General features: G+C 35.9%; 3 protein-coding genes across 3 annotated transcripts; 1 reads left to right on the top strand and 2 right to left on the bottom strand.

Annotated features, from left to right (window-relative positions):
• The first annotated feature begins 3183 nt into the window (after nt 1-3183).
• On the top strand, nt 3184-5342 carry LOC104810382 (inactive GDSL esterase/lipase-like protein 25). Its single transcript, XM_010536666.1, has 5 exons — nt 3184-3462; nt 3558-3673; nt 4163-4363; nt 4450-4708; nt 4799-5342. The coding sequence occupies exons 1-5, from the start codon at nt 3210-3212 to the stop codon at nt 5173-5175; spliced, it is 1206 nt and encodes a 401-aa protein (XP_010534968.1). The 5' UTR covers nt 3184-3209; the 3' UTR covers nt 5176-5342.
• Nucleotides 5343-5429: 87 nt separating this feature from the next.
• On the bottom strand, nt 5430-6076 carry LOC104810381 (GDSL esterase/lipase ESM1-like). Its single transcript, XM_010536664.1, has 2 exons — nt 5846-6076; nt 5430-5757 (listed from the first exon to the last, which is right to left on the bottom strand). Exons 1-2 carry the CDS (start codon nt 5958-5960, stop codon nt 5504-5506), a joined length of 369 nt encoding a protein of 122 aa, XP_010534966.1. The 5' UTR covers nt 5961-6076; the 3' UTR covers nt 5430-5503.
• A 7545-nt stretch (nt 6077-13621) lies between these two features.
• Nucleotides 13622-15417, bottom strand: LOC104810380 (inactive GDSL esterase/lipase-like protein 23). Its single transcript, XM_010536663.1, has 5 exons — nt 15098-15417; nt 14884-15002; nt 14545-14745; nt 14175-14445; nt 13622-14049 (listed from the first exon to the last, which is right to left on the bottom strand). The coding sequence occupies exons 1-5, from the start codon at nt 15342-15344 to the stop codon at nt 13796-13798; spliced, it is 1092 nt and encodes a 363-aa protein (XP_010534965.1). The 5' UTR covers nt 15345-15417; the 3' UTR covers nt 13622-13795.
• Between the last annotated feature and the right edge of the window lie 7142 nt (nt 15418-22559).

The following is a 22559-nucleotide window of genomic DNA, read 5'->3' as shown; positions in this document are numbered from 1 at the left end:
GTCGAAGCCCAGAAAGTGTTTTGGGCTTGGCTGATGTTTTGACTCGGTCGAGTCAAAGTTTTGACTCGGACCGAGTCAATACTAAATGGGCCGAGTCAAGAGTTGACAATGGGTTTGGGCTGATTCGTTCTGACTCGACCGAGTCAGAGTTCTGACTCGGACCGAGTCAATACTCGGAAAAAGTTTTTTTTTCACAAGGATTAGGGTTTCTAACTTATAAGGTGGTGTTGGACGCCGTCCTAAGAGGAGAACTCAACTTTCAGAACCCTAAGACAGATCTAGAACACAAGAAAATCGTTTCTTTTGAGGTTCTAGTTCCCGGGATTCGATCCCAAGTCTTTGAAACCCTATTCACTTCATAGATCCTAGCAGATCAGTTCCAAAAGTGTTTGGAATCCTTCCCGTCGGTGTGGATACGTGTAGAGGAGCTGTACTTTCAGCTCTTGGTGATTAAAACAGGCCCTGGATCGATCGCTACTTTCAGATCTTCAGGAAAGAGGTAAGTATTCGATTCCTACGGTGATATACACGATCTGTCGGGGTTTTACGGATGATTTTGGTTGCGTGTGACGTTTGACTAGGTTTAGATTATCCTTCCGCTGCATGAAACCTAGTAAACCAAACCCTAGATCGATATGATCGCATGCTAGGAATCTGTAGCCTAAATCCCAACAAGTCACCCCTTATCCGTGCTAGTTGCACCAACAATCACTTTTCACCCTTATCATAAAACTACTTTAGAGCATACTTAAATTTAGAGTTCTTTCGATATAAACAAACGAAAAGATAGGTGTATCTTGTTTGTATGATTAATACTTTTAAATTATCATGGGATGTATAGACTCATACCTACAAAACATTCGCATCTCTCTCATTCCTTTACATTCAATGCGTGTCCATATCCCTCCTAACTAGAAATATGCTATGAGTTGCTCCTTATCCATACCGTTACATATCGACGATCACTCCCTACCCTTATTGATATCCAAGATATCACAGCACACACATCATCGACGCGTTTCACACTTTTTTACAACTAAGAAACCTAACAAAGAAAAAATTATATTACAAAAATAATTCAACAAAAAAAAAATAGGGTTTCAAATATTAGTCAAGTTTCGATATAATAAGTCGTTATGGTTGAAATTACAAAGACTATGTTTTTTTTTGGGTAATGAACAAAGACTATGTTATGATTAAACATATTATAACATAGTAAGGCGTAGGAATATATTATACTAGTTTTCCGTCACTAATCATATACTTTTATTAAAAAAAACAACTATCTATAAACGACTAAAATTGTAACGGATATTCCGTCGTAAGCAACAGTTGTGATGGATTTACAACGGGAAACACAAAAAATTCCGTCATAAATCGCGAATTTGCGACGGACTGTATCGGAATATTCCGTCGAGAAGGATTGTTACTTGTCTGCTACCTTATTATTGTAAATCGCATAAGTTTGATTAAAAAGTTAGACGCAATAGAAATATATATGTACACTAGGGCCGTAAAAAGGGGTTTTAACCCTAATAACCCGCTTGGGTCGCAGCAATTTCAGGGTACACCACCGAAAAAAAAAAAAAAATTTGCGACCTTATTACGACTAATATATAACTAATATACAACTAAAATAAGAGTAGTTTATTAGTCGTAATAAGTTGTATATTAGTTATATATTAGTCGTAATAAGGTCGCAAATTTTTTTTTTTTTTCGGTGGTGTACACTGAAATTGCTGCGACCCAAGTGGATTATTTGAGTAATATTCCCCCGTAAAAAGGCTTGTGCAAGTGGAACAAGGTACAGGGCCCCACAATTTGATGGCCCTATATTTTTAAAAAATGATTTTTAAATACTAATAATTTATAATTATATTTATTAATATACATATGATAAATAATTAAAATTATATTTGACATAAAATTTTGTAATTATCATCATTAATATTTACAATTTTTGAGTTATGTTTGTGATTTTTTAATATTAAATTTATCAATTAATATAATTGAAAACAATTATTTAATATTTTATAAAAATAAAAAATAAAAATATATTTTGTACAAAGCCCGTAAATCGTTCGGGACGGCTCTGATGTACACGTAGAGTTTTATAAAATAATTTCGTGTTTTAAATGATAATATTTATATATGCAGTATGTTAAGGGCATCTGCATGGATATTCTTCACATATATCTTCTTTTTTTTTTTGTCAAAATTCTTCACATATATCTTGTTTGATGCATTTATTATAATTTTGTTATTATACTGTAAACAAGCTAACTACCCCCCTCATTAACACCCACGAAAAACAGATGAAATGGTCCATCTTCGAAATTATTACTTGACACGTAAAATCAATATATATATATATATATCGACATATCGTCCATGAAATACGTTTTGGCTATTTATTTTGTTTCCACTAAGTTCTTCTTCATGAAATTATCTCACGGTTGCTGCTCAATTTTCAAAACGTATATATGTTTTTTTTAATAATTAAAAAATTTACCGGGTATTTGATCTAATTATGTCTCCCAATATATTGAAAAAATGACTCTTCTCATGCTTAGATTTGAATTCGGCATAAAAATATGATCTATATATTCTTCTATCACTAAACCATCCAAATTTGGATAATATAGATGACTTAAATATGTAGTACAACTATTATAAATAATTCCCACTGAGGTTGCCATTGTCATTTGATAAAATTATAGATTTAATGAAGTTATAATATTTGCTATTCGAATATGTAAGTTTTTTGCATAAATATTATGTAGTGGCGCGTTACAATTGTATGGAAAATAGATTTGACAAATTCAATCGTGAATTTACCTTTCAAAATTTATAGTAAATAAGTAATTTGAACTAATGGTAGGGATGATCACCAATACGAGATCGAAATCGAATGATTATAATTTTTTATATTTAAAAAAATGAATATAATTAAAACGAATAATTATAATTTTTAGTAATAACCAAATCCAAAGCTTCAAAAAAAAAAAACAAATCCAAAGAAAAAACCGAATCTATCACCCCTACGTAAACGCAAACGCGATTTGGAAACGCTAACGCAAACAGAATAGGTGTAGAAAACGCGGATCGCGGTCCTTCTTCAGTTAACTCGTTTGAAGGCTCTGTAACGACATTTTTCTGACCGAGCTTTTCTCTCCCTCTGTAATGGCGAGCTTTTCTCTTCCTCTGTAATGGCGGATCCACTCACCCGCTTCATTTCCTTTCTCTTTAGCTTCCTGATTTTCACCCTCTCTCTTCTTCTTCACCACCCAACCACATGCGAAGCCCAAACCCTCTTCGTATTTGGAGACGGTTTCTACGACGTCGGAAACAAGCAGTTCCTCTCCAGTAACGTAATATCGGCGAACGCTCCTCCGTACGGCGTCACCATCGGCGAGGCCACCGGAAGGTGGTCGGACGGTCTTGTCGTGCCGGATTTTCTAGGTGGGTATCTGAATCGGGTGATGAATCGCAGAGAATTTTGGGGTGATTTCGGAGATGAATGAGAAAACTCTAAAAATCGAAACTTATTTTTGCAGCTGGGTTCATGGGTATTCCTCGGATTGCTCCGATTCTCGATACCAAGTCTGATTTCTCTAACGGAGCGAGCTTCGCCGTCGCCGGAGCCACCGTTCTTGGATCGCCGCCGGAGACGGTGGGTTTTAACACTGATATACTCTGTTTCAAAATCTTCTTACACAAACCATATAAAAAACACCTTTTTTTAATCAATACGCCTGACGTTTCATTTCTAGTTTTGTGGGTTTGATCCAAAGATCCTAACTTTGATTTTTCTTTCATTACCCGTTGTGTCAAATTTCATGGAAAAAATCTCTGTAAAGTGTTCTTGACATTTACAGTATGTAGTATTATGTGAAAATGGGACAGAATGAGTATAATGTTGTGGTTTATGTCTTGATTCCAAAATTAACCCTTTCCAGAGGGGAAATTAGCACATAGATATGAAGAACTTGAGATGAAACAGAACAGATTCCGGTTTAGTTCCTTGGTATTGTGTAAAAGAACATATACTTCAACATGCTCATGTCTGTTCTTGTAGGTATCTCTGATAAGGAAATTGTGTTATGTCGAAAGGCTTGATCTGCTAATGCATAGTCTTCCTTTTTTCCGATTAAACTTTCAGATGACTCTTGGACAGCAAGTGATGAAATTCTCTGAGAACAAGAACAAATGGACTGACGATGAACGATCGAAAGCTGTCTACCTGTTTCACATCGGCGGTGACGATTACCTGGACTATGCGAAGGAGAACCCGAGTCCCTCCGATGATCAGAAACAATCTATAGTGGATCAGATCATCACTGCAATAGATGCAGCCATAAAGGTAAGAGTTTCAATAACATTACCACTAATAACCGGTCATCTGTTTTTTGGAAGTCTGATAAAAAAAATCACATTCATGATAAAAAGGCTGTGTATGGAGCTGGAGGGAGAAAGTTTGCCTTCCAGAACCTCGCGCCATTAGGTTGCTTACCAGCCGTGAAACAAGAAGACGGAGAAGAAGGCGATGCTGAATGTGTGGAGTTGCCTTCCGAATTGGCCGCTCTTCATAACGAGAAGCTGATTCAGCTGTTGGGGAAGCTAGGACGAGATCTCAAGGGTTTCCAATACTCGTATTATAATTTCTTCGGCTTGATCCAAAGACGGGTTCACCTCCCAGAGACTTACAGTAAGTCATTACCGATCGTTTCAACCTTCCTTGAATTTATCGGTTTCTGATATGCATATTCTCAACCCTATTTCCTTCTTGTTGGTTCAGCGTTTGCAAAGGGAAATGCTGCTTGTTGTGGAACCGGAGTTTACAACGGGACGGGCTGTGGAACCAATTCCGTATGCTCCAAGCCACGGGATTACGTTTTCTTCGACGGTAAACACTTGACACAAGAGGCCAATTTCCAGATCGGACAGCTGATTTGGAGTGCAGACAAAGATGTCATAAACCCTATCAATCTCCGGGAACTTCTCTTTCTTCCTCTGGACATTCCCGTCATCTTCGGTTCCGTATCGAACACCAAGGCTTCTGCCAAGGACACGAGGAGCAAAATCCACAATATCTACGATATGGGTTCGTTGGAATGGGGAACTAAGAACCAGTGGCTGTACCAAGTCGACCGGGCGAGCTCGTTTATCATCTGATGATGATATTACTGCATGTACGTTACTATGAAGGAATAAGCCATCATCTATGGTGGCAGTGTTCGCTTTGCCTAGACGCAGATCTCGAGCGTAGTAATAAGACTGTTTCGAGTTACCCAGTTGTTAAAAAACATCCTTGAATATATATCCATCCAGTTTCTATTAAACGTTTTCTGGTGGTTAACATGGACGAAAATGTCTGGATCTGACAAAGGACGATGACAGTTTTCCATGTTATACCGAGAACTAGTTACAAGCTCGGACTTATTCCTCAGATTACAAAACCCTAATTGAACTCAGGGACATTGTTTTTAGGGACACGCTTAGTTTAGTACTCGAGCATGTTAGTTCTGGTCGGGTAAACACTGGGCTCACGAAGGGTCATCGGGCCGACAATGTCTTTGTCGCAGCTGAAGAAGAGATTGGCAATCTCCTCGTTCGCCTTCTGAGTGTTGTGTTGGCTGTCGAAGAAGAGGTATTCTCTGGGGTACTCGCACAAAGTCGAGTGAACGTTGATGTATCCGCACCCGAACGCATTGTTTGATCCGATTCCACAGCACGAGTCGATCGTGTTTGAGAACCCTAATCCACATTTTTAGCACAAACCCATGTCTCAAAATCACATATAGTAGTAGAAAAAATCGAGAGTTAGGGCTTTTGGGAATCATACTGTAGCTGTTGAAAGCGGCTTCCGGATCTTTCACGAGCCTGCGAGAGATGGCTCTGTAGAAATCAAGAACGGTGTACTGAAAACCGGAGTAGTTTAGGGCTAAATCTTTCAACATCGGTCTGATCTTGTCGTTGTGCTGTTTTGGTATTTGGTTAAGTGTTTCGTAGCAAGCATCTCCCGCAAGCTGGTGTTCTTGTTTCACTGTCGGGAGGCAACCGAGTGGAGCCAATGTCTAGTACAGATTTTTGTTTGATTTCGAGATTTCTTTTGATACAGATTCTTCTTATTTTCATATCCCCTTATTTTAATTGCTGATAGCAATGATTACAACACGAACTCAGAATATATTCATCCTCGCATATAACGTAGAATCTAATTGATCCGAGGGACACATTGTGTTTTAGTACTCGTGCACCTTCATACAATTAGGGTAAACACTAAGTTCACGGAGGGTCATTGGACCGACAATGTCTTTGCTACCACTAAAGAAGAGGTGGGCGATTTATTCGTTGAACGTAAATGTTTCTGCACCCGTACGCGTTGTGATCCGATTCCACAGCAAGAATTGATGTGTTGGAAAACCCTAATTCACGTTTTAACACAAAACACACAGGTGGATCGAATTAGGGTTTGCATGAAGTGAAAGCGCAGAGGAGGGCTTGGTCTAAATGATCGAGAAAGATGCTGTAAGAAACCACTCACTGTATTCGTCCAACTCGGTGCTATAGCAAACGAGTCAGCGGGAGATAGCGCTGTAGAAATCAACAACGCTCATTAATACCCCCGACACACGCAATAAATTACAACTCTTTGCCATTCTGGAATTTGGATATGAGTGATTTAAGAAGAAAAAAAAAAACCCTAATTGGCGTTTGGGTTGTCTGCCCAAGATGCATTTTCCCCTCTCTTTTTGATAGGGCATTGAATCTGTCTTTAGCCACGTCTCACATCTCTATGTTTATAGTTATGTGCAACTTTTATTCAACAAGTTTTTTTTTTGCATGTTATAATGATATGTTTTTTTTATGGTTTTGGGGTCTTCTGACCCCACTACATTCATCCTAGGTCCGGAACCAACATTTGTATATGGATCATTTTTTATCCAGAAATTACATCCCTCCCCACCAATAGAATCGAATCCAGGATTTTAAGAATAACTTTGTCACCTTTTAATCACTGGAACACCAACTGTTGGGTATAATGATATATTTTGTATTTGAATCACCAAAGGATATAATATTTATTATCAAGACAAAATAATGTAAAAGTATAAATGGTATTTAAAAAAATAATAGATATTCATTCAAACAAATTTATTTTAAAAGTTTCTTGCCATTTTCCGTTTTACTATTGCACAACTTAAATGTACAAATATTTTAATTGATTTTTAAAGGTAGAACACTCAAAATTTTCTTAGTGGCTTTTTGTAAGTTTTTCCCCTCTTGCATTCTGTAATATTTTATAAGGGTTCAAAGCAACTGGATTCAATTATTATCACTAATATATAGACATAAAAATCAAAATATTATATAAATGTTTCGTTCTCTTTAATTTATTAGATATAGTAAATGCATTTTCCCCGCGTGTATGCATGGTTGGCATTTGGCAATTTTAACAGCAGCGCTTATGAAACTATATATATATATACATATATATATATATAATGATATTTTTATTTTCAACCACGAATTTTGGCGTTATAGTCAATAGACCTAATGATTATTATGACAGGTCCCTATTGATGTAAATTGGATAGCTACGCAATAAATACAAAATAATGTTCGAGACTGGTTGGCCTCCATTGAGATATTATAATTACTATTTTTTTATTATTATTTTGGTTAGGGGTGAAGAGTGTTATATAAGGAATAAGGCTTCTAAAAGAAATCATGCATCATCGTCGTGATCCTCTTCATAAATCAAATCCATCATTAATCTTTTAGCCCTTAATTATTAGCAAATTATTTTGCATTTTTTTTTGTAATGTTATGATTTTTTTATAAATAAAAAAATCGTGTTATGAAACGATAGAAAATCAGTTACAAAATAGCGTTTGCGAGGGATTTGAAACTATATATCTAACAAGATTTGTCTGAACAAATTGTAGTACTAAAGACTAAAATAAGATGTTCTGAGAATCGGAAGTCCAACGATTATGTCCTAAAGCTCCAAAGTTTGTGAGCAAAACAAAAGTTAACTATGTCATGTTTGGTACAAAATATATAACATATTCATATGTTTAGACTATATATTAATGAAATATTGTTTGTATATCATATGATATTGGTAACAACGAAATCTCAAAATACTGGTAACGGCGGTGAATATTCTCTACATGAAAAGATTTCTTTGTAAACCGTCGTTATAATTTAATAATTTATCGGCAGTTATATCAGTAGCTGTACTTTGTGTAAACCATTGAATCACAAAGAATGAGTGAAAAGACATTAATGAACACAACCATCCATAGATTACATATGGTATCCAATGAATGTGACATATTGAAAATGATTCTTGTTTCTTCAATGTACACAAATGGACCACTCAATTCAACAATTTGGTACAAAAGGCATTAAGTGCCGGTCGATTACGTTTTTAAATATTTTTGTACGCACACATTTTGTTTTTTGATCAAATTAAATTGAAAATAATTAAGTTCTCTCCAATGGAAGAGTTTCTAGATGATGTTTTCAATATTGCCGTATTTTGCATGTCCTGCATGAATCAAAACCCTAAACCGTAATACGCTATTTTTTTTTTTGTAAAAAAAACCCTAATACACTTTCATTACAAACACTAAATTCACTAAAACGACTCCAAACGCATACATTAAAAATTAAAACATTGAGATTAGGTTGCTTTCTTGTATTTTTGTCACGTGTCGGTCCATATCGAGCAAACTCAATCACACAGATCGAAATCGGTCCCCCGATATCTAAATTAATGAACAAAAGCTTATTGCAAGAGAAAATATATCTAACCTAACTTCGGCCCTTTGTCATTAAAGAATCTTGTCCATTATTGCTAGAGGGAATATGCAATCTACAGACCACGATCCTATCACTTAGAGGTAGGGCTGGGCACAAATACCCGAAAATCAGGTATCCGTCGGATACTCGTCTCACGGATACCCGATTTTAAGATACTCGTAATTTTCAAATCCGAATCCAAATCCTGATTTTTCAATACCCGTGAATCCGGATCCGAATCCGGATAATAGAATTTTTAAAATCGAACCCCCGCGGGTACCCGCCTATTATGATTATAAATAATTATATCTTATATTTATATAACATTTTTATAAAATACAATTATTTTAGATAAAATAATTTTATATTTTTTTAATATTAATTCAAAAAAATTAAATTTATTATTATTTGTCTCTTATTATCTCTTTTGTCTTGTATATTTTATCATAATTCATCAATTTTTATAAATATATCTTCATGTTTTGAAAATTTTATATATGAATATTGTTGTTTTACTTAAATAAATCCGGATCCGGATATCCGCGAGTACTCGACTATTATTCCGGATACCCGTACCCCGGATACTCGTAAATACCAAATCCCGGATACAAATCTTATAGTTAAATACCCGAACCTCCCGGATCCGAATCCAAATCTCTCGATTTTCCCGGGTATCCGACCCGTGCCCACCCCTACTTAGAGGGAATATGCAATCTACCGATCCCACCACTTAGGTCCTTCACAGATACACTACGATGGATAGGTTCGTCTACTGCTAATCGAGAGATGAAGCTCATGATCCACCTGTTGTTTCAAGGTGCAGTTTACCAAGTCTAGCGAGAACGAAACACCCACTTGCACGACAACACATCACGACCGGCTCCAGTTACCACGAAGGAGATTCTTACCTCGACTCGTAGGAGGCTTGTTAGTCTTAAGAACGACTGGAGATACACACACCCTGAGGACTCGTTGCTATTTATATGGTTCCGTTATTTTGAGATATTCTGATTTAATTGACTTGTTGTTTACTTTATCTGGTTGTAATATCCTGCTGTTTTTATTTTCTGTCTGGTTCAATCACCAGAGCTAGACACAATTGTAACTATATATTGCATATATAAAATTTACAATTACCAAAAAAAAAATCTACAGACCACGATCGATCTGCGTCCCATTCCATCGCGCGTTACCGTGACACGTGTGACACCCGAATCCCGTATCCCGTGAACAGGATATGCCACATGGGCGAAATCAATAAAATATAATAAAACCGAAAGTACGGGAAATTAAAAATCATTTTACATAAAGATACGCAGCGGAATAAACACACCACACGTTGCTTAAAAACAACACATGTCCAAAAACGTAATTAAACACATTCGTCTTCACATGGAACCTTGTTCCACAGTTCCAAAACACACGTTTCCTTATTTTATCCATTTAATATTTTCTCAATAATCATTTTTAATTCATTATCATTATTCCATGCATTTCTGATACCTGACAGTACTGACTCAAGTCGTCAACCGACACCATCAGGTACCATTTCCTTTCGGTCTCATCTAGTACTGACTCAATTCGTCTACCGGTACTAGATTCCATCCTGCTTCTCTATAATAGTACTGACTCCACATCGTCAACCGGTACTATTACAGAGACGACCACACAGATTCACCAGTACTGACTCCACGTCGTCAACCGGTACTAGCTTCACTACACATTCCCATGACGGTATTGACTCCTCTTCGTCGACCGTCACCGTTATGGAAACGTCCACACAACAACACCAGTACTGACTCCACATCGTCAACCGGTACTAGTGTTACATTTCGGTAATAGTACTGACTCCAAGTTCGTCAACCGGTACTACTACCGAAACCACCCCCACACCAGTGCTGACTCCAAGGTCGTCAACCGGCACTGGTTCCATATCCACACGTCCCCATACTAGTACTGACTCACGCCGTCAACCGGTACTAAGTACGGGATCCATTAATAATTCAATCATATGTATCATCATAATTATTTATCCATTATTTCTATATTACCATTTCCGAGTTTTTCTCTTAGATTTATCCTTCGTATTCACTTCGGTTTGCGGTTTAATTCCTTTCCTTTTATGCACTTCTACCTTTTTCACATTTGTTCGACATACTTGTTTTATCCTATTTCGTTTGATCCTTCGTATCCTATTTACCCCTAGACTGATCGGTATGGGCATAGACCGGTCGGTCTAGGTCATTTTCAGATCGATTTTTCATCTGTGACCTAGACCGGTCGGTCCAGTCCTAGACCGATTGGTCTAGGACTATGTGGACCAGACAGTCCAGCTCCCTCCCAGACCGTTCGTTCTGTTCGTGGCCCAGACCGGTCGGTCTGGGACCTGGACTTCGTCTTCCCTGCGAGATCCAACCCAATTTTCGCCATTTTTGTCCAAATTTTGATCCGATTTCGACTCTGATTGCTATCCACTCATTATTTAACACTTCTAAGTCCTTAATTCTTGTAGAAACACTAATCTACACCATAAATCATGAGAATTGAATCTCACAAACACAACTCAAAACACTCATCTCAGATTCAAGTGTTGTGCGTTTTTGTCCGAGCTCGTGTGCGTTTTCGGGCCGTCTCTGGTCGTGAAATTTTCCAGGAACCTTCTAGGGATGTCCCTCTTGGATTTCCCGAGCTTGTTTCACCTCAAATCCCCCTGAATCTCTCTATTTTTCTCTACCTTCGAATAACAGATTTCTGGGTTGCAGAATGGTGATCTTCACCTGTTGGAGCCGGTTAAATCGACGTCTAACGCCGCCATAGGGGGGCTAGGGAGAGGGTAGGAGGGCCAGAGGATGTCGTCCACTACGTCTGGGTGGCGTTCGTTCGCGCGTGGGGTCGGTGTGTCACGAGAAAATCGCGGCCGAAAGTGGAAGAAACTCAGAAATTTCGGCCACTTTTCCCCTAACTCTCAGACCGTCCGGTCTAAGTGTCGGACCGTCCGGTCTGGCTCGCGAGCATGCAGACCGATCGGTCTACACTCTGGACCGCTCGGTCTTGACCCGTTTTTCGTCTTTTCTTCGTTTTTTCCCTGGACCGGTCGGTCTACCTCTTGACCGATCGGTCTAGACCATTTTTCCTTCGTTTTTTCGATGATTTCGACGTGTTTTATTAGCTCCACTTATCCTTTGATTCGATATTTATGTCAATCATCTTATATTTTTAGGCTTGTTTTACTCTGTTTTATTCCCGAAATTAAATTAAATAATTTATTCGGGAATCGGGATATTACAGCATGATTGCGACTACATTAGTCCTCTTGTTCCAATGAGAATTTGCAACGATATAACCGTCACCACTCCGTTGCAAATTGCGATAAAATTGGCTACTGATAAATGACTGAACAATTCTGCCGAACCTGGGACGGATTAAGGACCATAGTGTTTGCGAGAAAGTTATAGGGACGAAAAATTTCATCGCTACCGATAAACTTTTTTTTTACAGTGAATAAATGTTGGCGAGAGGTGAAGTGAATCTACATCTCGAAAATAGAACAAAAAAATAGAACAAAGAACAAAGGTGTTATTCCAGCACTTTGTGCATAATACAATTATCCTTTAAAAAAACTAGAAAATAATTCACCACTAAAAAAAAGTTTACTGCACATATTCATTAATATGCTGCACAAATTTAAAATTTTCTTTAATTTGAAAAAATAAACTCTATTAATCAACTACCGAGACTTGTCTATAATCCTATTTTGACTCTTCCCATTTTTTTCCGCACGATGGAAAAAAGTGGTGTTCATATCTGATTTTTGTGTGATATATCATCCTACTAAAGCCAGGTTGTGCTATTAAAATGTAATAAAAAGAAAGCCACGTAAGCCTAGCAAATTTAATAAGGTAGACACAAATTTGGCCGACAAAAGAGGGGAAATGAAATGGACCGTGAAATTATCTAATCGGATTCAATGTGGTCCGAGGTAGGTCGCTCTGAATCTGACAACAGCTCACAGGTCACAAGTTCACTGTCACGACAATTTAATATGACGACAATAAGCTTTGTTCTCTCCGCCCACGCGCATAAATTTAGGCGTACGCATCCTATTATGTATATTTTTTAAAATTGGGAAATTTCTATTAAAATACAAAATTGTTTAAATGTGTACCAGAATATCCAATTTCAATTTTATCGAATAATTGTTACCAAATAGATATCAAATCGGCAACAGCTGTAACAAAATCCATGCACAAATATTAATTGTTGTAGAAAAGTAAATAATCGCACGTAAACATACGGACTTAATATGAAATTTGAGGTAAATACACCAAATTTTAAAGTTTTCCAAAAATATGACAACTATTTCTAATTGTTATATTAAATCACAAACTTTACAACGATTTGCAAAATCGATAACATAGTAAGACGAACGTTTAACATGATAACACAAACGTATATTGACTTATAAATAGAAAATCTAGTCAAAGATCAAGTGAACTTAAAACTTAAAAAAATATTAAATTAAATTTAATAGAAAACTACAAAATTTTAAAATTCTAAAAATTTAAAATTGTAAAATTTTGAAAATTTTAAAAATTAAAAATACATATTCATATACATATACATGCTTATCATACACACATATTAATCACATATATATGCACACCTTATATATATACACTTACATAAATACACATATACATTGATATGCATGTTTATACACACATATATATAACATATACACACATATCCATATATACATATATTATATATACACTTACATTAGTATACTTGTGTGTGTGTATGCATATTCTTGGAAGTGATTTATTAATGAAGGGTGCTAACACAGAGCATATCCCTTTATTTTCATTGCATATAACAACGATTACAACACGAACTCAGGACTTATTCATCTTCACACATAACGTAGAAGCAGCAGAATCAATTAGGAAACTAATTGATCCGAGGGACATATTGTAGTGTTCTAGTACTCGAGCATGTTCATTCCATTAGGGTAAACACTAAGTTCACGGAGGGTCATTGGACCGACAATGTCTTTGTTGCCGCTGAAGAAGAGGTGAGCGATTTCTTCGCTGGCTTTCTGGCTGTTGTGAAAGCCGTCGAAGAAGAGGTATTCTCTCGGGTATTCGCACAAGTTGGAGTGAACGTTAATGCGTCCGCACCCGAAAGCGTTGTTCGTTCCGATTCCACAGCAAGAATTGATCGTGTTGGAAAACCCTAATCCACGTTTTAGCACAAAACCATACACGTAGATCGAGTTAAGTTGGCATGTAGCGAGAAAGAACAGAGAAGGGTTTTGTCTAAACGATCAAGAAAGGCGCTGTAAGAAAGAAACCACTCACTGTAGTTATTGAAAATCTGAGTGCCATCGTTAACAAGCCTGCGGGAGATGGCGCTGTAGAAATCAAGAACGGTGTATTGAAAGCCGCTGTATTTCTGGGCTAAAGATTTCAACATCGGCCTTATCTTTTCGTTGTGTTGTTTTGCTATTTCGTTCAGTGGCTCGTAGCAATCATCTCCCAGAAGATTGAGTTCTTGTTTCACGATGGGGAAGCAACCGAGTGGTGCCAACGTCTGGTATCCAAATTTCCTTACTCCCAACTTGTAAAGCCTCTACACACACACAGATAAATATAACAGATTAATTCACACATTCGAAGTTTATAATATGCGTTTTGATCGATACCATATAATTAATATGGTCGGACTTACGACAAGCTCGTTCTCGATTGCGTTAGTGACCATAGTGACAAAACCCTGTTGAGTAGAGGCGTCGGGCGAGGGATAGTACTTGCTGAAGTTGAGATAATCGTTCGTTCCAATCTGGAAAATGAAAATGGCTTCTTGCAGAAACTCCGCTGTCCACTTCGACCTCTGCTTTTCGAATTCCGCCACTTGTTGAGACAATGTCAACTGAAACATTCACATGCCCAAAACAAGAAATGCCGTATCATATCACACTCACTTATTAGGGTTCTTATAATGGATATATATATATATATGTACATGTAAAGCATGATCCAAATCTCATCCTTAGAAAGAAATTATTACAGTTGCTGATGGGCTTCCAAGAACGGTTGCATCACCAACGGCGAAGCCGGCTCCACTCGAGACGTCGGCGTCGGGTTGAAGGGCCGGTGGGATCGTAATCGGTTGGTTAAGGAATATAGCTGCATTTTTCGGAAAACATTATGGTTAGAAAACTTTGGATAATCATAATGGTGAATAGGGTTCATTCGATCGAATAAAATGATACGACCCATACCGAGGAAATCGGGGGTGATCTTGCCGTCGGAGTAACGGCCGTTAGGACGGTCGGTGGATTTTCCGTACGGCCAAGTAGTGCATGGAAGAAACTCTGTCGTGAGATATTTCTTGTTCCCGAGGTCGTAGTAAGAGTCTCCGAAGGGAAACAGAGCTGACTTTGGTGTCTGTTGACCGGAAACTCGACCGGCAACTGACAAAGTCAGTAGTACCCCCACGACGCACAGCAAATTACAACTCTTTGCCATTTTTGGAATTTGGAGATAAGTGATTTTTAAAACAAAACCCTAATTGGTGTCTTGGTTTTCTGTCCAAGTTACACTCCCCTTCCTCTTATTTATAGGGCATTGAATCTGCCATCGGCCACGTCTCACAATCTCTATGTATGTAGTTATGTGCAAGTTTTATTAAACAAATTTTAAATTTTCTTTTGCATGTTATAAATATATAATGTGTATGTGAATCAGCAAAAAGATATAGCATTATCCAGGCAACTACAATGTAAAAGTCTCAATTTTAAATGTATTATATATTTCAATCAAACTAAAATTTTAAATATTTATGTTGTTGTCTAAAATCTTTTTCCTTTTTTATTATTACAAAAGTTAAATGTAAAAAAGATTTAATTGCTTTTTAAATAGTACATTCAAAATTTTCTTACGTGTGTTTCTTGCAAGTTCTTTTCCCTTTGCATTCTATAATATTATGACAATAGGGTTCAATACAGCTGAATTCAATTATTATCACTAAAATATAGACATAAAAGTCAAAATATTTATATAAATGTTTCGTCCTCTTTAATTTATTAGATATATAGGGTGACTGGTTGCACCGCGACTATTCACAAACGAATCGGTTACAATTTCCGGCGGTTGCAGATGATTGAAAAACTATCTGGTTGAATTGCAACTACCTACAAACGCAACCAAATTTGTAGAAAATCGCAGCTTTCAACATGCGTTTTGATAGCGATTTCCGGCGTCTTGACAAAAAATTAAAATATTCTTATTAAAAATTATATAAAACATTAATATATATATATATATATATATATATTGGTGATGATTTTGTTTATTGTTATGATTTGATATTAGTTTTTAGTATTATATTTTAATAAAAATACAATAGTATAATTTTTAGGTTTAATAATGATTATTTTTAATATGTTTTATAATAAAATTATTTGTTTACTTAAAAATAAATAAATTGATAATATTTATATTTAAATTTATTATTTAATTATTTTATATTTTTAGTATATAATTTTTATCAAATGATACTAAAAATTTAATTAAAATTATTATAAAAAATTATTTTAAAATAATATTCTTTTTGATAATTTATATCAAAACGTAACCACAACCGCAACGAACCATTCACTTCTAACCGCACCCACTTGCAATTGCTGCCAACAACAACTTATCATCTAGTCAGTACTAATCGTTCATAATCTCTATCAAACGTTCCGAAAATACCGTTACTCACAATCGCAACTGCTGTGGAATACCAGTCGAATCCATAGTAAATCCATTTTCCCGGCATGCATGCATATCCTCTCATATATGTTTTCCCTATCCAAAAGAAAAAAATATTAAATACAAAAAAACATCATTTGAACATAAATCATTTTATGCATCAATAATATATATCCCAATTTTATGGATAAAAAAATCAAGTATAAAAATATGATCATATTAGTTATTAATCGAATAATCGAATCGACTCCAACTAAATTATCCCTAATTAATAATATTTAAATTTTCTATATATTTAGAAATAATAATTTTCTATGTAATAAATAAGGGTATTTTGGACAAATTATTATTTTTTAATTTGTGTGTTTAAATATTAAACGACATGTAAAATAAAACGGAGGGAGTACGTAGTAGTTTGTTCGATTTGGTTATTGAAACGCAAGGCTTCAAAACGGCCCTGGGTGCATGGTTGGCATTTGGCAGTTTTAACAGTCATCAATGACTGTGATATTTCATGCACCGAATATTACAAGCCTATAGTTTTTTAATGGCTTGATTTTCGATCCTGAAATTCCCGTTTTAGGTTCTCTTTCATTGGCCTGACGGTTAAATGATCGGTCCATTGATGTAAATTGGTTAGTTACGCAATAAACGTAAAATTGACGTTGGAGATTGATTGGCAACGACTGAGTTATTATTATTATCAGCCTTTCTTTATTTGTTATGCAAAAAAATTGTAAATATTTTAGTTAGGACTGAAGAGTTTTTTTTTGTAACCGGGTATCCTAGATCAAAGTCCAAATTAATCCCGAAACCGGGAGCCAACCATGTGATTTGGAATATACGCTCACTTTCCAAGTTTGAGGTTCAAACTCGGGACGGGACAGACGCTTTGCGTCAATTTCCCTAGTTTAACTACCTAAGTTTGGGTAGGGTTTACCCAAGTTTGGGTGGCCTAGTGGTGAGAGAACATGCAAAGCATGCTCTCACCCTGGATTCAAATCCAAGGTGGGGAGGGACATTCACCTGGATTTCTCCGGTTCTCTGGGAGATGTAGTCGGACCAAAGATCTGATGAATTTCCGGATTATCAAAAAAAAAAAGTTTGGGTAGGGTTGAGGAATTACGTAATTAGAACAAGGCTTCTAAAAGAAATCATACATTATCATGATCATCTTCATAAATCAAGTCCATCATTCATCTTTTAGTATCTTAATTATTAGCAAATTGTTTCGCGCTTTTATAATGGCCGGACTACTACAAAAAAGAATTAGCGTTATGAAACGATAGATAAATGGGTCGCAAAATAATATATAATAATAATGCAGCGATAAGAAACTATCTAACAAAATTTATCTAAACATATACTTGACAAAGGTATTTACATGAGATTTTTTGGTCATTTAAGAGATGTAACTGGTTCGAAAGTATATTGAATTTCCGAATTATAAAAAAAAAAAAACCGTTTTCTTGAACAAATTGCAGTAACGACTAAGATCTAGAGTGATAGAGTGTTATGCCAAGTATACCCTTGCGTATATACCGTGTATCTTCTTGTTGGGTCTTTCCATATCTCTTGTAGATATGTTTCTGATTTTACGAGGTTTGTTGGTCCTTTCGATTGTATATGTACACAACTCTGACGTCGATGAATCACAACACTTTTTTCCGAGCTTGTAACATGTTATAGAGTAAAGGTAGGTCTCTCACATTGGCTGAACTCCAAGTCTTACTATTTTGTCCTAAAATATATTTGAAAGCAGAAAAAGTTGTCACGTATTAGCACTTTGGTACAAAACTATGTAATATATAATTAGACTATATAGTTTGTGACACAAGAAATCTCTTGTGAAAATTTACAGTATTGTAACGAATGTACGACAAATAAATGCGTGTGCGCGTCGCGAACCATCATTAAAATTTATTGGCAGTTATATCCGTCGCTATACTAAACCATTGAATCACAAAGAATGAGTGAAAAGACATCAATGAACACAACTATGCATAGATTGAATATCCAATGAATGTGACATGTTGAAAATGATTCTTGTCTTTTCAATATACACAATTAGGTATAAAGGCATTAAGAGCCGATCGATTACGTTTTTAAATATTTTTCAACATACACATTTTGTTTTATGATCAAATTAAATCGAAAATAATTAAGTTCTCTCCAATGGAAGAGTTTCTAGACGACGTTTTCAATACAGCCGTATTTTGCATGTCCCGCATGAACCAAAACCCTAATACACTTTTCTTACAAACATTAAAAAATTCACTAAAACAACTCCAAATACATTGAGATTAAAACATTGAAATTAGGTTGCTTTGTTCTTTTTTTTTTCGTCACATGTCAATAACTCAACCACAGATCGATATCGGTCCTCCAGAATCTAAATTAGTGATCCCAAGTTTTATTGCAAGAGGAAATATGAAACCTAACTTCGGTCCCGATGTCGTAAATATGCAATCTACCATAAGGACCCTTGCCATAAGGTTGTGATTCTCTTGTTCCCTCTAATTTAAATGTAATATGATTCGATCAAATTCAACAGCTGCAAAAAAAACCCTATAAAGTTTAATTATTCTAAACAAAAATATCCGAAAAAAAAACCCCGAATAATTTCTTGGATTTATTGGAAGGTTGTTTCCATGAATTATATATATAATGATTCGATGTGTATACATAGATAGCACACCAGGCGCCCTCATCAACTATCTAATTAAGAATATCAAAATTTTCATATAGAACTTACGAATTTTATTTTCAGTGTCTCCAATAAATTTTATCCGTAACTAAAAATTTTGTATTTAATTATATTAATGATATATACAATATAATTGACGTCGAGTTATTAGTAGTTCCATCAGCGTAATAATCCATTTTGGCTAAGATAACATATTTCAGTGGTAAATATCTACAATAACATATCATGTTTATATTTTCATGTGAAATAGATCGAGTGTACCATGCAAAAATCATAGGAGAAAATTATGAAAATGGTTAGATGGGGAACTAATTAAATTGCTAATTACTATAACAAATACAAAGATAAAAAACATTATTTGGTATGGGTCTTCTCACTACAAAAATACAATGCATATGCGACGGAAATATCAGCGAACAAATATCCGTCGCACAGCGAACAAATATCCGTCGCAACAGCTTCTTTGCGACGGATCACGACGGGGACAAATCCGTCGGTACGGAGCTGTCGCAAATTTGTTTCAGTCGGTTAACCGTCGCACAAGTACGACGGAAATTTCCGTCGTTATCCGTCGTTATTTTACCGACGGATATAAGTTCGTCGTAGACCGTCGCGTTTCTGTTTCTCGCACATTGCGACGGACTTATCCGTAGCAAACTTTACCGACGACATATATCCGTCGTGTATGCGTCGCTTTATTGATTTCCGAACGTAACGACGGATTACGGTCCGTCGCACTTAACTGCGACGGATTACGACCGATTATATCCGTCGCAAACGTTGTAAAAGTAATTAAAAAAAACAAAAAATTTATAATTAATTTACATATTTAAAAAATTAATTTTAAAAACAAATTCATAAATTAGAAATACGAATTAATTAAAAACAAAACAAGATTCATAATTCAGAAAAAGTATAATACAATAATTTAGAAAGAGTTATAATACAAAGATGTATATGGATCAACCGGTGTATCATTGCCGAGATTGGCGGGTGCGTCCTCCGGATCATCCTCAGGATCATCTGGCTGCCGAGATGTCGTCGGAAAGCCATACTGGTCGAATATAGGCGGCATGAACGGTGTGAGGCGCTGCATCATCTCCTCGAAGCGTACGATCCTCGCTTCGGTCTCGGAGAGCTTCTGTAGCTTCTCCCGATGTTGCTCGAACTCCTCGATCTTCGCCCGGGCCTCTGCCAGTTCTGCAGTCGTCCGCTCTTGGGAGCGTTTCAACTCTTCCACTTCACGCGTTAGCGCGACATGGTGAGTAATCGCCGGAGCAGAAGTTTCTCCCCCGCCCAGTTGAGATGCCAAGGTGCCGACACCATAGATACGACCCTTGGCATCCGGATGGACAACCTATACAATGAAAGAAAAATTAGCATACACGACGGATACTGACGGACAACCGAACCAACGACGGAATGCGACCGTTTGCGACGGACATTCTGAGCAAAAAAAACACGTTTCTTACCTAACTATACGACGGAGATGGTGCGTCGTATATCCGTCGCTAAAAACGACGGACTGCGTCGAACTTTTCTGTCGTAACACTTGCGACGGAGAAGACGGTCGGTATCCGTAGCCAATAGTTACGACGGATAGTCCGTCGTATACTTCCGTCGGAAGTCCCTCGTTTTCGGTCGCAAAGATTTTGCGACGGAATAGTCCGTCAAATTCTGTCGTCTTATGTTGCGACGGAAACCTACGGATTACGTCAGATTGTTTTCCGTCTGTATTTCGTCGTTAGCCGTCGTTAATTTTAGTGCGACGGACATATCCGTCGCAATGTCCGTCGTATTTTAGCACTTTTTTTGTAGTGTGTTTGTAGCACACCTCACCAGCAAAATTAGGTTTAATATCGAAAAGGTCTTGGAAAATATTTTCTTGTTTCGGGGGAAAATAAATGATAATCTATAAAGAAATAAGATTTACAACATCTTTCACTCCTAAAAAACAAAAAGTTTAACCACAGATTCATCAATTCAACTCTTTTGACTCGACAAAATAAAATTTCTACGCAGCACAAATTAAAATCTTAAATTTTTTAATCATATATAATTTATAAACTTAAAACCCTATTAACTCAATAATTCAACTAGAGATGGACATTTCAGTTCGAAAATTTAACTCCAAACCGATCTGAAAGGAACAGAACTGAATAACATTCGATTTTAATTTGGTACAATTTTCATAGAACCAAATAAATCGTTCCCAAACCAAACCCAATATGTATCGAAAGAAAATTTGAATTATCCACCAATTGTGTGTAAATATTATGGTTTGGTATTTATTTGTTATTCAGATAATGATACCGTTTCGAGCTGAACCGTTTTAACATTCGGTTCTAATTTGATACAATTTTTTTTATAAAACCGAAAATATAATTTTTAAACCGAACTGCGAACTGCTTATATATATAATCCTATTTTAACTCTTGACATTCTTTCCAACACGTGGGAAAAAAATGGGTATACAATTAATGTTCATATCTGATTTTTGTGTCATCATAAATATTGAAGCCAAGTGGTGATACTGCAAACGGAATAAAAGAAAGCCACGTAGGCTTAGCAAATTTAATGAGGCATACATAATTAATTTAGGCGGGGACAGAGGGCAAATGAAATGGACCATGAGAATTCAATGCGTTGGGAGAGGGAAGTAGCTCTGAGTCTGACAAAAAGGATAGATCACAAGTTCACTGTCACGACAAAAGGAACAATAAGCTTTGTTCTCTCCGTCCATTTATGCACGCGCCTAAATTTAGGGGTGTACATTGATTCTATTCTATTTACTTTTTATTTAGATTCTATTTTTTTTAATATTATAGTATATAAATTTTATTTTTTTAGGTTAGTTAATATTTTTAAATATGTTCGTTATTTGTTTTCTTTTGATAATTAGAGAATATAACTGAGTTTTAGTACAGAAATGGTTCTATTTTTTTATTTTTACATTTGATTTGGTTAATTTAATTTTAAACAAGATTATCTTTTTTAAACCATATTTAATTAAAATATAATTATATATTATGAATTTGACAGATATATTTCTTATATATATTATTTATGGTGAACAAAAATTAAGAATAAAATGGATCTAGAAAAAATTATAAAAAATGGCATATTTGATTTTAGCATGTCACAAACATCATTTTATAACAGGGTATTTATAAAATTTAATTAAAATAATATAATTTTTATGAAAAAAAATAATTTTTTAATCAGATAAATTGATAAGAGAGTCCGTTTCTTTCCCGATGAGTTTTTTATGGCTCCTGGGG

This window comes from Tarenaya hassleriana, unplaced genomic scaffold (genome assembly GCF_000463585.1).
Source record: "Tarenaya hassleriana unplaced genomic scaffold, ASM46358v1 Cleome18, whole genome shotgun sequence".
In the NCBI taxonomy this organism is placed as follows: Eukaryota; Viridiplantae; Streptophyta; class Magnoliopsida; order Brassicales; family Cleomaceae; genus Tarenaya; species Tarenaya hassleriana.
Note: the sequence above shows the minus strand (reverse complement) of the source record. Positions and strands in the feature narration are given on the sequence as shown.